Below are 22,448 nucleotides of genomic sequence, written 5' to 3'. Positions count from 1 at the left end.
CATTTCATTCATTTCAATTGACTAGATATTCATTAGAATTATGACAATTTACATTTACAAATGATAAAAGAATAGAATGCTCTCAAGTCTCTTCCAAATCACCGATAGCAAAAACCCTGAGATAAGCCTTAATGTTCAGAGATTTGTCTTTCATGTCTAAGGAGATATGTTGTAATAACGATCTCAGTTTTGCTTTATTTGTCGAAATACGGTAGTTTGAGATTGTATTGCAGATTATGGCATATGAGAACATTGTGAGACTATAATCATGACATCTGAAGTGAGATAACTGGGTGTTTTTGACTAGAAAAATGTGAAAGGCTGAAGACAGACTCTCTTTTGAGAGGAATACTTCACAGCTCCCAGAGAATCCAGATTGTGTCTGGAACAGTCCAGCTAATGTAAATCAGAGCCACATGAACTCATTGAGTTCTTTCTGACAGATATAAGGAGCTGATAGCACAGGAATCTTCCTCTGTCCATAACATGCATGGCTTCTTCAAAATATCCCATCATGCCATGGAATGAATATTTCAGAGAGAGGTGAACTGAATGTGTGTGCATATGTGCTCATGCACTAATGCTTTTCATTGTGTGCTTCATTTCTGTCAAAAAAAATGTCCTACTGACCTCTATTTTCTTGAGACCTTCTATAATGCCTTTGTGAGCATCACTGTGTTATATTCACTTCAAACTGATGATTTCACAATGATGAAAAAGTATTTTTTAAATCCATATTTAAATCATTTCTAACAATATTACCATAACTTTAAAGTAAACATAAGAGCAATATTTACTCCACTTACTTAAAATTTTTCAGTGCATGTTTCTCAAAACACTAAATATTATTTAGAAATATGTGCCATTATTTAGAATAAAAATGGGGGGAAAAGAGATTTGTGATATTTCAAACTAAAGTTTGGCCCCAAAAATAGATTTCTTCAGTATGGGTAGAACATCTGGTATTTAGATGTGAACTTATTATTATTATTTTTTTTAAATGTAATGCTTTTAGGGTCACAGTGGAGCAGCTGTGAGTTGGATGATGTGAAAGCATGTCATATTTTAAGGCCCGGGGCTCCCTGGGTTTCTCCGAATACAGCATGGCTGAAATCTCAGTCAGAAAGTGTTTGTGAGTCACGCCACAGCAAATCTCCTGCAAAACAGGCACTAGCCCCAGGATGTGAAAGATGGAGCTGTTTAGTGGAACCACAAAGCTGGAGGACTGTGCTACCAGAATCATGAAAGCATCATGGAAATATCTAGTTATAACCTGCATTGTGGCCAAACTTTAAATTCAATTTAAAATTTTGTGTGAATTGCATTTTAATATAACTTATTTCAATAAGAGACTATGGTTTATATAATATGATGTATGTATGTATGTACAGTATGTATGCATGAGTGTATATACAAATACTGTACATATACAACACAAATGATTGCAAGGAAAGAATGCTAATTAAATGAAACATAAGGAATTAAACATTATGTTGCCTGAAATTCTCTCTCTCTCTAAATATATTTTATAAAGCCAAAGAAACATTTCTAATATTCTTCTATTTTAACCTGAAAATAATATTTATATTACTAAAACTGAAATAAAAATGATTAAAACATATTTTAATAATAATAATTATGCTAATTATTGTTAAAAATAAATAAATGCTAAAAGTAATCAATGAATAATAATAGTTCATCAGTTAATTCTAATACACTGAGCGATGTATAATTTGAAATCATTATTTGGCCTAGCCAGCTGATAGATACTGAAGCTGAAGACAGGTTTATTTATCTGTGGTTAGTCACTGGAAACGGTCGGCTGCTGAGGCTCTGAGGTGGGAATTGATTTGACAGAATGACTGATGGTGGGTCTTGCAAGCCAACATTTGCAAATATGAACACTAAAGGACAAAATGGCTGTGTTGCTGCTCTGGAGTATAATCTTGTTTATTATTTATGTGTTTTGAGCATACAGCTATTGCTCTCACATCACGTCAAATGACTCTGTGGATCATAAAGGCACACCATATCCATGAATCATATACTGGAGTGCAATGTTAGAGCAATCATAAAACCCTTCTTCATGGAACCATCAATGTCAGTAATGAACCCTTATTTTTATGCATGTAATGCATGTTCCTAAAGAATTTCCTGATACAGTATCTGTCGCCTTGCTCACAGTTGTGTTTTTTAGCAACTTCGTTGTTGTAGTGTGATGTACATCAGGAAAATTCATGCTAAGGTGAAGCTGTAAGTGGACTCTTTTGCTGAATTGAAATGAGCTGAGAGTAGAAAAGATCCCTCTGGCATGAGAGCTTTCCATAGCTGCATCAGCATTAGACACACCATCGGCAGACATCAGCATCTCTGCCATCAGCCTACAGCAGCCCTGTCGCCTTTAACCATGACAGTTATAGAAGAACTGATTGTTCTTTACAAACTCTATCATAAGTACAACTGACTTACTTATTATATAACTTGTTTCAATAATCCTGAGACTACGGTTTATATAATATGATGTATGTATGTATGTACTGTATGTATGCATGTGTGTATATACATATACATACACAACACAAATTATTGCAAGGAAGGAATGCTAATTCATCCAATGATTTAGATTTAGTTAAATCATTGTATTATTATCAGTGCTATTAGTTAACTAATAGAGAGAGTTTCAGTTAACATTGTTACCTGAAATTCTCTCTCTCTCTACATATATTTTTTAAAGCTAGCAGTCAAAGAAACATTTCAAATTTTCTTCTGTTTTAACCAGAATATAACATATTATTTATAATGATTTTTATTTCTAAAAATAAATAAATGCTAAAAGGCACCACGTAACAGTCCTGTGGGAGGAAAACGTAATGTTAAAAAAAAAAAAAAAATACCTTATATTCACACATTGGTAATATGTTGCTCAAAAGTGGCATTACACAAAATATCTCATTAAAACTGACCAGCAAACAAGATGAAATGACAGTGACGAAACAGATGCAAACAATATTCTTGAAGAAAATTACAAGGAGAGAACACTTCAAATATAATAATTTTTTCACAAAAATATGCAATTTTCTTCCCAATTAAGTAAATAATAAAATAAAAGATAAAAATAAAAAAAACCATGACCTTACATAGAAAAATAAAGTAAACATAAGATCAATTTCATGATTTGCAAATGTAAAGCATAAAGAAAGTGCAATAATTTCCAATTAAGTCAATTTTTTTATTCAAGTGTTTTTCTGTTTAAAAAGTTCTACAAACTCTTTAGCATTTCCCCTTGCGGCCCTCTGAGGGTCCCAGGACTGCCGTTTTTTTGTTCTGCAATCAAAAGTTGCAAGCGTTTATCAGATGAAAGCCTGGTGTCGTCTGATGTGACAGTTGCTGAGCAGATTGCTTTCATGTTTAGGGCTTAAAGACAATACAATACAATACGATACCCGAGAGGAGAGCAGATGAAAGTAGAAATGAGAGGGGTGGAGGAGAGAGGGGGGTGTTCTGTGGGAGAAGCACACATGCAGAGGAGGACTAATCAGCTCTGTGCAATAAAACCACCAAAAGTATGCTACACCACAAATGATTGTGTCACTTAAAAGAACAATTCACCCCAAAAGTACATTCTGTCACCATCTACGCACCCTGGTGTCATTCTAAACCTGTATGACTTTCAATGGAACACAAATGAAGATATTTTGAGACTGAACTCTTAGAATTCCCTTTAAATTCAACATCAATAAAAACTGATTTTGGTGCTCCTGGTGTTGTTGTGCAAAATCAGTGTATGTTATTCCAAATATCAGAACATGTGTCTTCATAATCATTTATCAAAATCTAATAAAGGTGTAACATCAAAAGTAATATGTTATTGATCATAGACTGCATATTTCAGGAGACTTTAATGAGCATATCAACTTAGATCATAAAATTCTTAAGATTCAAACAGGAATAGTGCTACAATATATAGAATGCAGACTTTAGGAGCACTACATGTAAGATACACTTACGATGTGTCACTGTGAAAACTTATCTCTGCATCAGTTTCAAGCATGAACCTCATAGAGCATGCACATTGGTCAGCTGCACTATAGTGTTGTATTTTTGTCAAAATAAACTTACTTCAGATAAGCACAACAAATATTGTTTTACAGGATGAGATTGAGCAATCACTCCAAACTCCAAAAAGCACATGCTGTAAACCTGTTACATAAACACTATTTTCCATGGACACTCACTCCTTTCCAACAATACACAAGAAAACAATGAAGAAAACCCACAATATTAGAAGACGGGTTCTGCTGTAGCACCTGCTGGGTCTCTGAAAGCAAATTAAGGTTGTAGAAGACTTTAAAAACAAACCCACAGACAGCAGGAGAAGCTGAATAATTCATCGAAGAGCCAGCCAGGACTCTCTGCTTCTCCAAGAGCTAAAGACAGACTCTCCCAGGACATCATGGTCAAATAAATCCACAAAACCGCCAGAGAAACTCTGGTTGAAAACTAACTTAATTTACTGTATTTTATTTGAATTATACTAATTGCATGTGTTTTATAGTTTTCAATAATTTTTAAGGTTAAAAGGTCAAGGCTGAAGATAAGAGGTGTAACTGCTGAAAGAATTCACACAACATAAACACACTTTTAGTCAATCACTCACAATGATAGCATCGTGTCTCACTCAAACCAAATCTGGTATGTTCGGCTGTGTGATTAGGTATCGATATGGATAAATCAAGTATGTATACTGCAAAATATAATTTCTATTAATATTTGCATGCATATTTGAAGACTGTTGAAGGTGCATGCATAAAGTCTGATCATATAGTGTGCTCACACTGAAAGTTACACAAATAAAAAAGTGAACTTTAAACACCTGAATGATGCACTTAATTAACTTGAACTCGACTGTCACAGCTTGCAGACTCCTGTTGGATCAAATACTAGACAATTGATTACACAAGTGCATAATATGTCATTTACATTGCTCTATAAAAACAAGCTTTCACAGCATTTTGGAGATCAAAAACATCTCTACTAGTCAGATTCTAACCAAACCAGCTCTTTATGACTTCAACAAGTTATCAAGAGGCGTACAGTGCATCAGCTGCATATAGTAGTCAGTGGTTTGTTTCTATAGCTACAGACTATAAGTTTGTAAGTGCATGCCTAATGAATCACACATAAATGGCACACAAAGTAGGTTAACCTTCAGCTTCTGACTGCCGTTAATAAAGATTTCATTCCTGCAATTGATTGTCGACTGGAAACCACATATTTACATAAAAATGTTTGTCTTAGGACATCCCGTTCCACAGTAACTAATGACTCACTAAAGGCTTTCCCGGTCACTCCTGGTGTAAATGTCAGGTTACTCCGGACTCCTATTATGTCATCCATAATGATGTCTGGAAACAGTTTTGCTTCTCAAGTAAATGTATCTTCAATTAAGAAGGTTTATGTGGATATTTGTATTGGGAAACAAGTATATGCTTTTATGTTCTGTAAGCACTGAGTCATCCTTCGACATACCTTTGTCATACAGACGTATTCATTGTCCAATTGAAAAGGCACTGAGATTGTTTCAGTGATTGAAGCCATTGTTCCAGCATGTCTGTGGAAATGGAATTGTCATGGCAACAGCTGTGTTCATAAACCATGAAGAGGACAATACAAGGACCCTTATCATCCCCCTAATGTACATCTCCATCAGATCATCCTCTATATATCTACTTTAAAATACTGCTCAAAAACACTGCTTGAATCAGATAAATACATCTCAAATTCAGTAGATATGAATTCAGAAAGACAAAAGCTCATCGTCTGTTACTATCAATATCCATCATGCCCAAGGAGAGAATAAAGCATGAAATAAAGCAGGATCATGATTATCATTAAAAATTACTGAACTTTTAGGAAAAGCAAAACATTATGTTTAAAATTTCCAAATAAATGCATGTTGGACTTCACATGAATAAGCAAAGGAGCAGATTTTATTGCATACAGTATTAAAAACAAAAGCAAAATTAGTCAAACATTTCAGTCACAGGAATGAGGTGTGTGTGATTTCCTGAGTATAATGTCTCTGTTAAACTTATGAGTTTAAGTTCATACAGTGAAACACTTTCTGTTTGTAAATGATCTTTCTCTTCTTTAGGATGAAGAGGAGAAGATCAGCTGATCAGCAGTAGAAATGCACTTGCTATTGATTTTGGTTGTTTTCATGCATCTCCTCCTCGTCATCTTTACTGTGGATTTTCTGTGCTTTTTTAATTAATAAATCATTGCTGTCCTCTACTGGAACGATGTTGATATTAAAACAGCAAGATGTCACAGCTACAGTATTTTACTTGAAATATAGGCTATCAAAAGCATTTTTCAGTATTCATAAGGATTTATTCCAGTTGTTTTACATGCTGTTGTTTTTAGGTGTTTTAGTAAGCACTTAAAAATGAAAAGACTACATCCCAGTTTATTCATATTATTCAAATTACATGACAGCACTTAATTGCTAAATTTAAAACAAGAAAAAATATATAGAATAAGATCTAACAAATACTAAATTGAAAAGGCAAATTAAAAACATTTATAGAAATGCAAAATACAAACAAAATAAAAATTCAGAACTATCATGACTCTGCATGACACAAACAATATAAAGGGTGGAGAAGGGGAAAGAAGGTTAACAAAGGAGACTGATGTTGTCATTTCACAAAACACAGTTAATGCAACAGAAACCCACTGCTGATTACGATTGATGGTAAAAATGAATGTTGTTTACAGTCTGGTGGCTTGATTCATCTCTGGGGCTCTGATGGGCAGATTCCTCAGAGTGTTTACAGCTGTTACCTTATTATCCTCTGGTTATATCACCTGCTTCTTGATTCCAGAGAGTTGAGAGTTATTGACATCACTAGATCTCAAAACGTGGGTCTGTGCTGAAGGGCTCTTTATTTACAATTCTATTTTTAAAGAGTCTGCAGAGATACAAACACACACTGATATTAGCTACAACACACTGCTTGTATGCTTCAGTTGCAAATCACTTTAGATAAAAGTGAATACATGTAACTGAAACACACACAAAACATCATTAATATTAATGATTTTCACTCTGGTCAACATGACAACATGAAGTACCAGTCAAAGATGGACACACTTGACTGAATAATTTTTTCCATGACTAGAAAAACTTCTGATCTAAAAGCTTCTATTTAAATGTTTGAAAATAGTTTTGTTGACAAGTATTAATTGCATCGATGTATGAATTTTATTTTTTCTTTGGATGACTCATTTTTTCTAAATGCTCTACTCAAGCCTTTTACCACAGATCTCACCATTTCAATAACAGTTCAAAGAATTATGGATGACACTCAGACACGCACCTTACTGTCTCTATGTGACTGTTGTGAGTGACAATCTTGTAGATTTTTCGAGCCCCAAAGTCAGTGATGCTGTTGCCACTAAAACTGAGATCACACAAACAAGCAAATCAGAAACGTAACACTTATTAAATCATACTTCAGAAATGTTTTGTTTCTCAGTCACTCACTCTATTTTCTGTGCTTTGTGGAGGTTTGGGAGCAGCAGATCCAGACTGTCATCGGTGAGACGGCACTGACTCAGATCCAGTTCTGTCAGTCCTTCAGAATATTCCAGAATCAGCTTCAGACCTTGACAGACCTGCGGGTCCAGCTGAGTCTGACTGAGATCCAGCTCTTCACACAGAGCTCGAGAGAGAGACTCGGCTTCCTCAGGTCTCACATGAGCCAGAAACTGAAGCAGCAGAGATTTAGCACAGCTAATAGACAGAGAGCAAGAGATGCTTTATATATATATATATATATACACTTGAATATGTTTATATTGGATCTGTATATGAATGTGATCTAACTCTGAAGTTTCTCACCGGAGTTGAACAGAATGTAACACTGGGAACAGCTGATCCATTCCATCTCTATTAATCTCACAGTCCTGAAGAATCATCTGTGTCTTTGTGTCTGAATGAGCTTTCTGAATGACTCTGGACGTCACACGGCAGTCGTCAGTGCTCAGATGTAGAGGCTCTAAGTCTGTGTTTGTAGTCAGATCCAGAGCAGAATGGCAGGAGAAATCCAGCTTGTGCTTCAGGACAGAGAGCAGAGCTGCTGCTGCCTCCTGCTGGACATCAGAGACACTGCAGCAGTGAAGCATCTTCAGTAACAGCAGCCTGTCAACACTGAACACAGACAACTAGATCAGGACAGATTCTGACCATATCCCCATCATCCCAGATTTAATGCAGCTTTTTTTCTTCTATTTAAAAATTTCAGCTTAGTTTATGCTCATTGTTGCTAAAGCGATAGTCACAGTCTACTTAGCCTGCACCCCGACGCCCTCGTCCTTAAAGCCACTCAACTCGTACGTGTCAGTGTTTATGAATAGATTAAATGAAACAGGACAAATTTAATCTTGACAATCTATGTATCATTATAAAGATCTAAGCCTCAAGCATCGACGACAGATCGCTGTTTTTCAATGGAAAGCTTATAAAGACTGTATTTGCTACATTTGTGTAAGCAGTACACATAAAAAAATAAGCCATGAAAACGCTGTACATACCAGATCCGTCGTAATAACGAGTCATAAACACATCCACAGCTGTAAATCCCAGTTTAGTTAGGAAGGTAAGGGTCCACTGAACGACATCTCATGAAGCACGTTTAGTCCAACGAAGCAATAACGTTGTAATATGGATCATAATTCCTTTGTTAACATTTCATTTCTTCAGCGTCAGAATTGTTTGCGTCCGTTATGGAATAACTCACGGTCGGAAACTTCGTCTTGGTAGTAAAAACATGGCGTGGTTTCGCAGCGTACAGTGTCACAAACAGAATGAGGCGATCCACCGGAAAAAAGAATGAATGATAAATAGGCGGAAGATAGTTTATTTGAATTTGGCGCTCTCTCCTGAGGGCTCATGACGCGCTCCGACGCACCTGTCAGCTGATGGAGGCGGAACTTACAGCGATCGCCTTTGTCTTTGTTTCTTTTAATTTTCGACAGATTTTATATATGTGAGAGTGTGTTTTATGTTGAATGTGAATGTATCTGCATGATTACCATCTGTTTGAGTGCAAATCAGCCCAAATCAGCTCGCTATTACTGAATGATCACGGCTATCAAAGTGAACGCATCTATATGAATAGAGAGAGTGGATTATTTACTTTGGCACATTTGTGTTATTAGCATCTGCATAAGTGGCCATCAGCACTTATTTGCATCGTAATTCATTGTAAAAGATGCATTTCTAGCAAACTCAGGATGCTCTGTAATTGGCAAACAAAGTTAAATCTTTTTTTTATTTTTCTTACTCAAATTATTCTTACAGTATTTTTCTAGTGCTCAAATAAATCACTTATATGATGTCTAAGTTTCTGTCTAGTGTTTTATAATTGAAAAAAAAACTATGCAGTGGTATGTTTACTGACTAAATAGTTTGTAGAAGCCTTCAATACTATTGGGAAATATATTTTCTTATATTTGGGGGGTGTGGACATAGTCTCATAAAAATATTTGCAGGAGTCTCATTTTTCATGATATTTTATTCAGATTTGAAATAGAAACTCATGAGACATGTGGCTTTCAACCCATTACTTTTCTAGATTGCTCACTGACTCATTTCATGTATTTTTATATCAAATAAAAAAATATTTAAGAGTGGTAAAAAAAAATTCAAGGCACTTCAGTGTCTATAACTTTTAATATTTTTGAGCATTATCAAATATGGTTAATAAAAAGTAAAGCCCAAAGGGTCTTCTTTCTAAAGACACCACAATTATGTTTGTAACACACTGAAGTAGGAAACTATTACAATTATAAGTTAGGTAGAGCACTTTCAGCTGTGAGTCCCATAATGGGGGTTCAGGTTATGGAAGAACGAGAGTTACGTATGTAACTGCGGTTCTATGAGTTCTGGATGACCGCCAGAGGCAGTGCTTCACACTGGATACTATCTCTCGTTGCAAATGCATAGGTCGAATCTAATACAAACAATGTCCCTCATGACCAGGATGACTCAGGGTGCTCCCCTATTTAACCCCGTGACTTCCTGCAGACTGTCCCAACGGAATCTTCTCGCCTGACTCCGAGTGACAGAAAGCTCTGGCGGTCATACAGAACTCATAGAACCGCAGTTACATACGTAACTCTCGTTCTATTTCATTCTTCCTGACCGCCAGAGGCAGTGCTTCACACTGGATGACTTATACAACAAGGTCACGAGGAGGCCCTACTCACCCTTAAGAGGCAGTTGAGGGTCCCGACAGGACAGCTGTTCCAATATTACCGGAAGCAGCCACATTGACCCTGTAGTATCTGGCAAAGGTATTTGTTGATGACCACGTAGCTGCTGCACAGATGTCACTTAGAAAGACCCCTTTTAATGCAGCCCAAGACGTTGATATCCCTCTTGTCGAATGGCATCTCACCCCCAAAGGCACTGGATATTTATTAGATGTGTAAGCATGGGTGATAACCTCAACTACCCAGTGCGACAATCCCTGCTTTGAGAGGGGCTGACCTCTTTTTGGGCCCCCGTGACAGAGAAATAGTTGGTCTGATTGTCGAAAAACTTCTGTGGCCCTCAGATAGGCCCGGAGAGCTCTTACTGGACACAGCAGTGTGCTTCCACTTTCTTCCAGCATGTTTGACATCGGAGGATTAAACACTGCCAGCTCAATAGCCTGGTTTCTAAAAAGGGTAGAAAGCCGCTTGGGGAGAAATGCTGGGTTGGGCCATAACGTCACAACCGAGCCATCTGCGTTCCAACGCATACAGGATGTGTTAACTGATAACGCGTGAAGTTCACTCACCCGCTTAGCCGAAGCAATGGCCAAGAGAAACGCTGCCTTCAATGATATCCACTTCAGATCACTCTGCTCTAGAGGTTCAAACGAGGCAATGTAAGAGACTTTAAGACTAGGCCCACATAAACTCTTAAAGTAGCAGCTGCTCTATTCTTTTCTAATAGTGACTGCAGAAAACGTAAAATCAGAGGAACAGGGCAGTGCTCTGGGACCACTGCTTGCTCCCTACACCAATCAGAGAAAAGCTTCCATCGATAGGCATAAGCACTCCTGGTGGAAGGTGCTCTAGAGCTCAATATGGACCCTTTGATCGCAGGCTCCAAAGAGTGGTTCCAACCCCTCAGAGGCCACACACAGAGCTGCAGGCGTTCTGGATTCGGGTGCCAAATCTGACCCTCCAACTGCTGGAGGAGATCCTTTCTCCTGGGAAGAGTCCAAGGATCCCCGTCTAGGAGCCTGTACATCACTGGAACCCAAGGTCTCCCCGGCCAGTTTGGCGCCACTAGCAGCAACCTGTGGTGCTCTTGAACAGTCACCCCGATCATCGGTATCAGGGGAAAGGCATAGAGTAACCGATCTGGCCAGGCGTGGGCTAGAGCATCCTGCCCCAGCGGACTGGATTCCTCTGCTAGTGAGAACCAGAGACGGCAGTGGGTCGTTGTCGCCGAGGCAAATAGGTCCACTTCTGCCCTGCCAAACCGCTGCCATATCATCTCTACCACTTCTGGGTTGAGCCTCCACTCCGTTGATGGAATTCTGTGGTGCGACAAGATATCTGGAACCACGTTTAATACCCCTGGAATATGCATTGCTCTGATACTTGCAAAGCGAGGGAAGGCCCAAGTCAGCAGTTCCTGCGATACTTGAAGGGATTGGCTGGACCTTGTGCCCCCTTGATGGTTGATGTGATAAACCACCGATCTGTTGTCCGACCTGACGAGAATATGCCTGCCCTTCAAAAACGGAGCGAGGTGCTTCAGAGCTTGCAGAACTGCACGAAGTTCTAGGGTATTTATATTCTCGCCCTTTTCCCGAGGACCCCATTGTCCTGTGACTGCTCTGTGTTGCCAGACTGCCCCCCAGCCAGTAAGGGACGCATCGGTCTGGACTATCTCCCTTCGAGAGGGAATCATGTCCAGAACAACCCCCTTGGTCAGATACAATCTGCTCCTCCAAGACTTCAGGGCCCGAAGGCATCGCTGTGTCACCTTTATCAACCTGTTCTTGTGCCAACTGGGGTTCAAGTGGAGACTGTTCACCCATCTTTGAAAGGGGCGTAGTGAAAGGAGGCCCAATGGTATGACTGCCACTGCTGCCGCCAACATACCTGTGAGCCTGAGGAAGCACCTGAATGGGAGTCTGGCATGCCTCCGAAACCGTTGAAGGAGTAGTAGTATATTGTCCACCCGTTGTTCTGATGGAGTGGCTTTCATTGACTGTGAGTCCAGCGTGAGACCTAGGAACCCCACAGACTGACTTGGAATTAATCGGCTCTTGCTGAAATTCACAGAAAGGCCCAGTTGAGTAATATGTCAATGTCAATGTCACCTTTATTTATATAGCGCTTTAAACAAAATACATTGCGTCAAAGCAACTGAACAACATTCATTAGGAAAACAGTGTCAATAATGCAAAAATGATAGTTAAAGGCAGTTCATCATTGGATTCAGTTATGTCATCTCTGTTCAGTTAAATAGTGTCTGTGCATTTATTTGCAATCAAGTCAACGATATCACTGTAGATGAAGTGTCCCCAACTAAGCAAGCCAGAGGCGACAGCGGCAAGGAACGAAACTCCATCGGTGACAGAATGGAGAAAAAAACCTTGGGAGAAACCAGGCTCAGTTGGGGGGCCAGTTCTCCTCTGACCAGACGAAACCAGTAGTTCAATTCCAGGCTGCAGCAAAGTCAGATTGTGCAGAAGAATCATCTGTTTCCTGTGGTCTTGTCCTGGTGCTCCTCTGAGACAAGGTCTTTACAGGGGATCTGTATCTGGGGCTCTAGTTGTCCTGGTCTCCGCTGTCTTTCAGGGATGTAGAGGTCCTTTCTAGGTGCTGATCCACCATCTGGTCTGGATACGTACTGGATCCGGGTGACTGCAGTGACCCTCTGATCTGGACACAGACTGGATCTGGTGGCCACGGTGACCTCGGAACAAGAGAGAAACAGACAAATATTAGCGTAGATGCCATTCTTCTAATGATGTAGCAAGTACATAGGTTGTTATGGGAAGTGTTTCCAGTTCCGGTTTACCTAATTAATGCAGCCTAAAAATCCTTTAACGGATTTGGATAATAAAAGCATATTAGTATGTTATGTGTATGCCAGGTTAAAGAGATGGGTCTTTAATCTAGATTTAAACTGCAAGAGTGTGTCAGTTTATGTGCGAGCAGCTGTGTGATTTCTAACACTGCCTGCTCCTGAGAGAGGGAGCAAAGGAGCCAGTCGTCCAAGTATGGAAGCACCTGTAGCCCTGTGGCTTGGATTGGAGCCAGTGCACCATGCACCTGGTGAAGACTTGTGGCGATAGAGAAAGGCCGAATGGGAGGACACGGAATTGATAAACCTGGTCCTGGAATGCAAATCGGAGGAACGGCCTGTGTTGAGGAGCAATTGGAATATGGAAGTAAGCATCCTTTAGGTCTACCGTAGTAAACCAGTGCTGCTGCTCGACCGCCTGAAGAACATCGGTTATGCGCAACATACGAAATGGTAAGATCTTCAGGAACTTGTTGAGGCCGCGAAGGTCGAGTATGGGCCTTACACCGCCATCTTTCTTTGGAATGAGGAAGTAAATGGAGAAAAACCCACCTAGCCGTTCTGACCAATCTACTGGTTCGATGGCACCTTTCTCTAGGAGTTTTGCTATTTCTCGTTTTAAGGCAAGTGAACTGTTGGGGTCTGAGACTACGGTCATCCTGATCCCTTTGAAAGCGGGCGGCCGCCCTCGGAACTGCAGCTTGTACCCCTGGGTTAGTGTTGCTATAACCCATGGGTCGGAAGTTGTTGTTTCCCAGTAACTGAGCTGCTGATAAGAAAACCGTCCGACGGCCGGCCGCTGACCTTCAGGACCTACGTGCATGGCCTCTAGCATCCCTGGTGGGCCGTTGGCCAGGTGCTCTACCCCTAGGAGCCTGAAATACTTGCTGACCCTGAGCCCGGGGCCGTGGAGCAGAATTTTCTACACGTGGTGATCTCGGAGGCTGGCCCTTGTGAAGAGCACCTGGGCGTGTTGAAAACGTAGAGCGTGGCAATTCATACCCCCCAGAAGGCTGTCGGTAATTTACGTGAGCCTGTGGAACTCTCCTCAGGTCAGCAAACTGCTGCCTGGTCTGATTCACCTGGACACTACGCTCCAGTGTCTCCTGTGCAGCTGGCCCAAACAGTTGCCCTGGAACTACAGGAAGGTCCCTTAGTGTTCTCCTACATGCCTCAGACAGAGGTGATTGTGCAAGCCAGACTTGGCGGCGTGCTTGTGTGAGCGTTGACATAAGCCTTCCCAGCTCTCTTGTCATGAATGCCACTGCCTGAAGGGAGGCATCACTTAAGTTTTGGTTAAAAGGATCACTCCCTGAGGATTGAAGGGACTGAGACAGGGCCAACATGAGATGGGAGAGAGAATTGCCAATGCGACCCATTCGTGCTGCCGTGTTATATGCCTGGATAAGATGATCATCTGTAATCCTGCATTGAGGCCGGGGGCATCGAACATTAGGCCTCAATACCTCCTCTGGAGAAAGAACAAATGAGGCAATAAACGGATCAACCTTAGGCATCTGACCCAAGCCATAAGTGTCTGCATCCTGCATCGCAGCCAATGCCCTGTTTGCACTAGTGGGGTGCATAAGCGTCCTAGGGTTAGCCCAGCATCTTTGCAACTCCTCGATATAATGCTTTGATGGTGGAATTGTAAGAGGAGAGGGATGCGCTGAATCTCTGAAAAAAGCACTAGAAGAGGTTGCCACCACCGGGGCTGTGTCAACACCCAAGCGAGCCAATGCAGCCTGAAGAGCTTGCTTCACCAGCTCTTGCTCTGACTGTGGACCTTCTGCCGATCCATGACCAGCTTCCTGGGAGCCATCATGGGAGAATTGGGATTGATGATCAGATATAACCTCCACTTCTCCATCATCATCATCATAGAACTGGCTCTGAGAAGCCGCCATTGAAAGGACATCCTCCTCCCCAATGGGTGACTCCTTAGCAGGGCTTTCGACTGAGGATACTCATAGTCTCCGGCTCGGTTGCAACTTCATAAGCAAAGACTTGATCTGAGCAAACTCAGCCGTCAGCACCTCCACCTTCTTCCCTAAAGGGTCTTCCTTGGGTCTTTTACCAGCGGAAGCACTGGTTGATCCAGTATTTTTACGCTTACTTGTTGTTTTATGTGGTGGAGGTGGTGGTAGCGACTCTCCCAAAAGCCCTTCCACCATAGTTACCCTCGAAGTCCTCCTCTCCCAAGACATGACGCTACAGTTCATGCAAGCGTCTTCTGTGAGGCCCTGTTTAAGGTGTTCTAGGCCTAAACAGGAAGGGCAGCAGTCATGCCCATCATCCGCCTGGAGAACAGTCATGCACAATGTGCAAGTATGAGGTAACTTTTCCATTCTGGTTCCGGAAGATATTTGGTAGGTTGAGCGGAATCACTCTGTCACTTCCCTAAGCAAGCCTTGCCAGAAAACTTACTAGAGAAATTATTTCTATACAATATATTATACACACACCATTATTGAAGTGTACATGTAAATACACTAACAAATCCTACTATAATTAATGCGTGTATGTTGTTATATATACACGAGGCACAAGCTTAATTTCTTAGTTTTTAGTATTTTTATTTTATTTTAATTTTTTTAACAACTGCTAGCTCATTCAATAACACAGTAGATGAGTATTGTACCTATTAATCTAGATACCAATCGCTATACAGAGCGCACACACTCCAAGCGAGGTCTTAACTAACTTAACTTACAGCTGCAAGTTATTATGGTCCTTTCAACGAGCGAAAACACTCTGTCCAGCGACCAACACAATGCCAGGAAAACGAGAACGAACCCCAGCATAAATGTAAACAAACTCACCTGCTTTATTTCGTTATCAATGGAATCCCAATGAATCCGTTGCAGCCTCTGGAGGACGCGAAATCACGAGACACCAACAATGCTTCCTGTTGCGAAGCTGTGAAGAACGGATTCCAGTGTTTTTTTTTATTTTTATTTTTTTTACATAAACTACGACCTGCATACATGCACGCAAGAAGATTATAGGGGACAGCCTGCAGGAAGTCAAGGGGTTAAATAGGGGAGCACCCCGAGTCATCCTGGTCACGAGGGACATTGTTTGTATTAGACTCGACCTATGCATTTGCAACGAGAGATAGTATCCAGTGTGAAGCACTGCCTCTGGCGGTCAGGAAGAACGAAATAGAACCGGTTGCATCGGTTTTCGGATCACCAGTAGTTCTTTCGGACAGTTCGATTCAATAAACCGGTTGAAGAAAACGGTTCACCGGTTCTTTTGCGCTCGATGTATAATGGCATCATTTGCGATGATTGCCCTTGATTCAAGCCTTCGGTTTACCCGCGCTCATAACACTAGCACAGAATCAGTTCAGAATCAATCACCAAAAGAATCAGTTCAGTTCAGACGCCCTGTGTGTCGGTCTGCTTCACGCTGAATCACACATGCGCAGTATCATCAGCTCCTCGGTTCACGAATCGGATGCGTCTGACAGAAACGGTTCTTGACTCGTGAACGAGTCATTATCTGGCTCGGTGTTCATCTTCAGTTCTCTCTTCACAGCAGTTCAGTCAGTGTACGGTTTGAGTACATGAATTACTCCGGGATATTGGTTTGTTTGAACTCAGAGGGAGTGTTAGCCACATTAAAAAAGTTAACAGCTTAAGTCATTTGTGGATTAATGCATATTAGAGATGCGAACCGTTTAAAACGATTCAGTTCGATTTGTTGAACTGAATGATTCATTCGCGAACCAGATATCCAGCTGCTTTGATTTGAACTCTCTCTCACAACAGACACGGAAGAGAAGACAATGCTGAATAAAGTCGTCGTTTTTGCTATTTTTGGACCAAAATGTATTTTCGATGCTTCAAAAAATTCTAACTGAACCTCTGATGTCACATGGACTACTTTGATGATGTTTTTCTTACCTTTCTGGACATGGACAGTATAACGTGCACACAGCTTCAATGGAGGGACTGAGAGCTCTCGGACTAAATCTAAAATATCTTAAACTGTGTTCCAAAAATAAACGGAGGTCATACGGGTTTGAAACAACATGAGGGTAAGTTATTAATGACATAATTTTGCAAATTGGGCGAACTAACCCTTTAATCTGTTTTTTGTTTACAAAAAGTTACAGTCAAAGGAATTGTGATTGTCCTTTAGGTTAATCATTTGAAATAGTAAAATCAATATGTTCAAACTTTTGACTACTTTCTTTAATAACTACATAACACAATACTTGTACTTTTACTTTCAGTACTTGAGCAGTAAATTTACAAATAGACTACTTGCAATACTTAAGTACAAAAAATGTTGAATACTTTAGTACTTCTACTTAAGTGTGGTGCTTAAAGAGGACTTCAACTTCTACTCAAGTCATTTTTTTGATAGAGCACTTGTACTTTTACTCAAGTCTGGGTCTCTAGTACTTTATACATCTCTGTCGGTGTGTGAATGAGTGTGTGAATGGGTGAATGTGAGGCAAAATTGTAAAGCGCTTTGGATGGCCATGTGGTCTGTTGAAAGCGCTATATAAATGCAGTCCATTTACCATTTACAGCTTCAATGGAGGGACTGAGAGCTCTCGGACTAAATCTAAAATATCTTAAACTGTGTTCCAAAGATAAACGGAGGTCTTACGGGTTTGAAACAACATGAGGGTAAGTTATTAATTACATAAATTTGCTATCTGGGTGAACTAACCCTTTAAGACCAGTGTCAGTCATTCAATATCTTCAAAAACATAGCAAACACAAGATCAGTAGCACTAGCAACCACAGCAAGAATAAACATGATCTGGTGCAACTAAAAAAACAAAGAAGAACTCACGAACTCCCCACAGCTGCCCCATGATTGAAGCAGCGAGTATTCCCCATCATCTCGGAGACAACAAGAGTGCAAAACTAACTAAGCTTACCTTAGCCAAAAAAGAGCAGAAATAATGAAAAACACACGAGTAGAAGAAGAAGAAAAAAAAATACTTCTGTTCACCACTGCACAAATAGTCAGTAATCTGAATCATGTACCACCGTGAGAATTAACAGAATGTTCCAAAAATAGTCCACTTCTATTAGTCAGGGTCCATATTCGGAGCAAGCTGAGTACGTAGAGACTATGCTGACTCATTCGACAAGTTATCCACAAACGTCTTGGCCTCTACCGGAGATTCGAAAAAAAGCTTGCGACCATTGTAATGCACCATCAATTTTGCCGGAAAACGCAGAGACCATTTCAAGCCAGCCTCCTGCAGAGCTTTCGTGATCGAACTAAACGCACGTCGCCGCGCTGTCACCTCCGGTGTATAATCAGGGAAGATATGAATCCGCTTTCCTTTAAATTCCAGAGAAAATTTATCCTGGCTCAGGCAAAGGATTAAGTCTTTATCCCGATCATTGTGGATCCGTGCGATAATGGTGCGAGGACTCTGGCCTTCAGATGGCTTGGGTAATAGCACCCGATAAGCTCGGTCAATCTTCACAGGTTTGAGGAAGTTGTCTCGGCCGAAAAGTTCAGTAATCAAGTCAGAAATGAACACCGAAGGGCGCCCCCGCTCCTCACCTTTCGTTTATTCCCACAAATTTGAGATTCAGCCTTCGAGAACGTCCTTCCAAATCGTTCAGCTTAGCCCAGAGAGATTTGTTTTCCGCACGCAAGTCTTCACACACCTTTTCCACCTCTCCGAGGCGTAAATCGGAACCGTTCATAGCACATTCTATCTCCAGCATTTTTTGTTTAACGCCTGCCTGTTCTGACTGCAGGTTAACCAGCGTAGCATCCAACGTATCCAAGCGAGCAGGGCCGGCTTTGCCGACAGGCGACACAGGCGGCCGCCTGGGGCGCCATCTGCTGGACGGGGCGCAAAATTGCAGAATTAAAAAAAAAAAGTTAATTAAATGTATGTATCGTATTATGAAAGCTGCGCACACGCTGTACACTTTTACTGTGCACTGTCCACACACTGCTTGTATTTGTCCATTTCTTTTACTAGATTTACAATCCTAAAAAACGACACTCTGACAGGCAGCTGTCAAACTCAGCTGCTCAGCAACCGGGAGTGGCGCGAAAACATCTGACAGCTGGTTTTAGCGATTTAAATGATGGGGTAAATGAAAACACGTAATAAAATGAAAACACTATAACTGCTTTTCCTTGAGGTGAGATCTTAATGCTTCTCTATTGTTTTCTACTGTATCCTTCAGGTTGTTGCTTTTAAAGAGTTGTTGTGTGAACATTTAAAATAAAAAATGAATAACTATGGAATAACAATTTCAAATCATCCCCTTGGGCACCGATTGCAGCAAGTATTGCATTCACATTTCCCTGTGAGACAGAGTCACCTGGATTGGCGTCCTCCTTAATTGCAACAATTTTTGAAGATTTTTTAGACGCCATTTACCGACAGAACGAGTCAGCGAAATAACAAAAATCGTCCTTAGCGCACTTAAATCTCCCTAAATACTCAAAACAACTGACTAAAGTTAACTCTCAAAAAGTTATTATCAATTGTGAAGTGGATTAAGGGTACTTAAATTACAAAAATATAAAAAATGTATTGTCAGTGGAGCGCTCAGAAAAATATGACTACTCCATGATCTGCGCACGTGTGCCCCATCATTCTGATTCTTCTTAATGACTAATGTTCCGTACTGGTTCCATTAATTATTATTTTTCGGTACTTTTAAAAAAGACAAAATAAACAATTCCACTGCCACATGATGATAATTTCAAGAATGAATTCAAAATGTGTTTACACAGACTTTATATGAATTTACAGAGCCTTTACCAGAGATGCAGTCCAAGACATTTTATGTAAAGTACTACCGACAAAATAATGTGCTTTTAACTAGTCACAAAATAATGCAACTACCTCAAAACTTTGATATCACCCAGAAACTATTGAATTTAACAAGCAGGCAGACTGCAGACAGGGAGATATAGAAGAGCAGAGAGAACAGGGAAATATAAGGTGTTTCTCATATGCATAGCTGCATATTTTGGCTGCCATGCCATCAAGTGCCATTGAATGTGATTTCCTTTTGAAGCATCTTTGGAAAATAGTCTTCTAAACCACATACAGAGTGGTTGTAATTTACTGTACTGTACAACCCGAATTCTGGAAAAGTTGGGACGTTTTTTAAATGTTAATAAAATGAAAACTAAAGGAATTTCAAATCACATGAGCCAATATTTTATTCACAATAGAACATAGATAACGTAGCAAATGTTTAAACTGAGAAATTTTACACTTTTATTCACTTAATTAGCTCATTTAAAATTTAATGCCTGCTACAGGTCTCAAAAAAGTTGGCACGGGGGCAACAGATGGCTAAAAAAGCAAGCAGTTTTGAAAAGATTCAGCTGGGAGAACATCTAGTGATTAAGTTAATTGATATCAGGTCTGTAACATGATTAGCTATAAAAGCTTTGTCTTAGAGAAGCAGAGTCTCTCAGAAGTAAAGATGGGCAGAGGCTCTCCAATCTGTGAAAGACTGCGTAAAAAAATTGTGGAAAACTTTAAAAACAATGTTCCTCAACGTCAAATTGCAAAGGCTTTGCAAATTTCATCATCTACAGTGCATAACATCATCAAAAGATTCAGAGAAACTGGAGAAATCTCTGTGCGTAAGGGACAAGGCCGGAGACCTTTATTGGATGCCCGTGGTCTTCGGGCTCTCAGACGACACTGCATCACTCATCGGCATGATTGTGTCAATGACATTACTAAATGGGCCCAGGAATACTTTCAGAAACCACTGTCGGTAAACACAATCCGCCGTGCCATCAGCAGATGCCAACTAAAGCTCTATCATGCAAAAAGGAAGCCATATGTGAACATGGTCCAGAAGCGCTGTCGTGTCCTGTGGGCCAAGGCTCATTTAAAATGGACTATTTCAAAGTGGAATAGTGTTTTATGGTCAGACGAGTCCAAATTTGACATTCTTGTTGGAAATCACGGACACCGTGTCCTCCGGGCTAAAGAGGAGGGAGACCTTCCAGCATGTTATCAGCGTTCAGTTCAAAAGCCAGCATCTTTGATGGTATGGGGGTGCATAAGTGCATACGGTATGGGCAGCTTGCATGTTTTGGAAGGCTCTGTGAATGCTGAAAGGTATATAAAGGTTTTAGAGCAACATATGCTTCCCTCCAAACAACGTCTATTTCAGGGAAGGCCTTGTTTATTTCAGCAGGACAATGCAAAACCACATACTGCAGCTATAACAACAGCATGGCTTCGTCGAAGAAGAGTCCGGGTGCTAACCTGGCCTGCCTGCAGTCCAGATCTTTCACCTATAGAGAACATTTGGCGCATCATTAAATATAAGGCAAGAATGGGACCAAATTCCAACAGCAAAACTCTAGCAACTCATAGCCTCAATGCCCAGACATCTTCAAACTGTTTTGAAAAGAAAAGGAGATGCTACACCATGGTAAACATGCCAACTATTTTGAGACCTGTAGCAGAAATCAAAATTGAAATGAGCTCATTTTGTGCATAAAATTGTAAACTTTCTCAGTTTAAACATTTGCTATGTTATCTATGTTCTATTGTGAATAAAATATTGGCTCATGTGATTTGAAAGTCTTTTAATTTTCATTTTATTACAATTTAAAAAACGTCCCAACTTTTCCGGAATTCGGGTTGTATTAATATGAAAATAAAAGTACAGTAAAGATTACAAGTAAAGATTTTTAAAAGTACCCTGACTGCAGGTGATGGATATCTTCTGACTTATACTAGCCTTTAGTGTTTAATTCTAAGGATGACTATTTTAAAGCCTCAGAAGGACTGGTGCTGGAAGAATACACCCTCACTATGATGAAGCCTTCCTATTGAGAAGCACTCATAGAAAAAAAGCAGTGAGACCTGAGACATGGGTGAAGAGAAGCAGAATGCCCTCCAGCTCTTCCTCTGGTATGGAGGTCCACTGTAGATTGAGTGAAACTGCAGTGCAGTGCTGCAGTGTGAAGCGCAGGGCCGCACAGTGGACAGAGTCTAGCTCTCTGTTCTGCAGATTAATGTAGTTCTCCACTGAACTCAACAGACCGGACACAATACCCACAGAGCCAGACTCATAGATCTCTCTGATTACACACAGCATGAAGCTAGAGCTCATCCTGTACAGACACACACAACATATAACATTATTAAATAACTATACCTTTTTTAACCTTTTCAGTTTATGATTTTATGTGCATAAAATAAAAATAAAAAACATTGTACAGTCGTGGCCAAAAGTTTTAAGAATTACATAAATATTGGAAGTTGGAAAAGTTGCTGCTTAAGTTTTTATAATAGCAATTTGCATATACTCCAGAATGTTATGAAGAGTGATCAGATGAATTGCATAGTCCTTCTAAT

The 22,448-nt window shown here is 40.3% G+C and overlaps 1 protein-coding gene across 2 annotated transcripts; it reads right to left on the bottom strand.

Moving 5' to 3' along the window:
* Nucleotides 1-5,979: 5,979 nt before the first annotated feature.
* Nucleotides 5,980-22,199, bottom strand: LOC132125284 (uncharacterized). 2 transcript variants are annotated; one of them, XM_059536732.1, is made up of 5 exons: nucleotides 21,961-22,199; nucleotides 7,907-8,229; nucleotides 7,550-7,798; nucleotides 7,335-7,466; nucleotides 5,980-6,974 (listed from the first exon to the last, which is right to left on the bottom strand). In XM_059536732.1, the coding sequence occupies exons 1-4, from the start codon at nucleotides 22,186-22,188 to the stop codon at nucleotides 7,358-7,360; spliced, it is 909 nt and encodes a 302-aa protein (XP_059392715.1). In that variant the 5' UTR covers nucleotides 22,189-22,199; the 3' UTR covers nucleotides 5,980-6,974; nucleotides 7,335-7,357. The 2 variants fall into 2 exon arrangements, with proteins under 2 accessions (XP_059392715.1, XP_059392646.1); XM_059536663.1 differs by having other exon boundaries at nucleotides 7,383-7,466.
* Nucleotides 22,200-22,448: the final 249 nt, after the last annotated feature.

Source organism: Carassius carassius, chromosome 1 (genome assembly GCF_963082965.1).
Source record: "Carassius carassius chromosome 1, fCarCar2.1, whole genome shotgun sequence".
Classification (NCBI taxonomy): Eukaryota; Metazoa; Chordata; class Actinopteri; order Cypriniformes; family Cyprinidae; genus Carassius; species Carassius carassius.
This window is presented reverse-complemented; position numbering and strand designations above follow the sequence as displayed.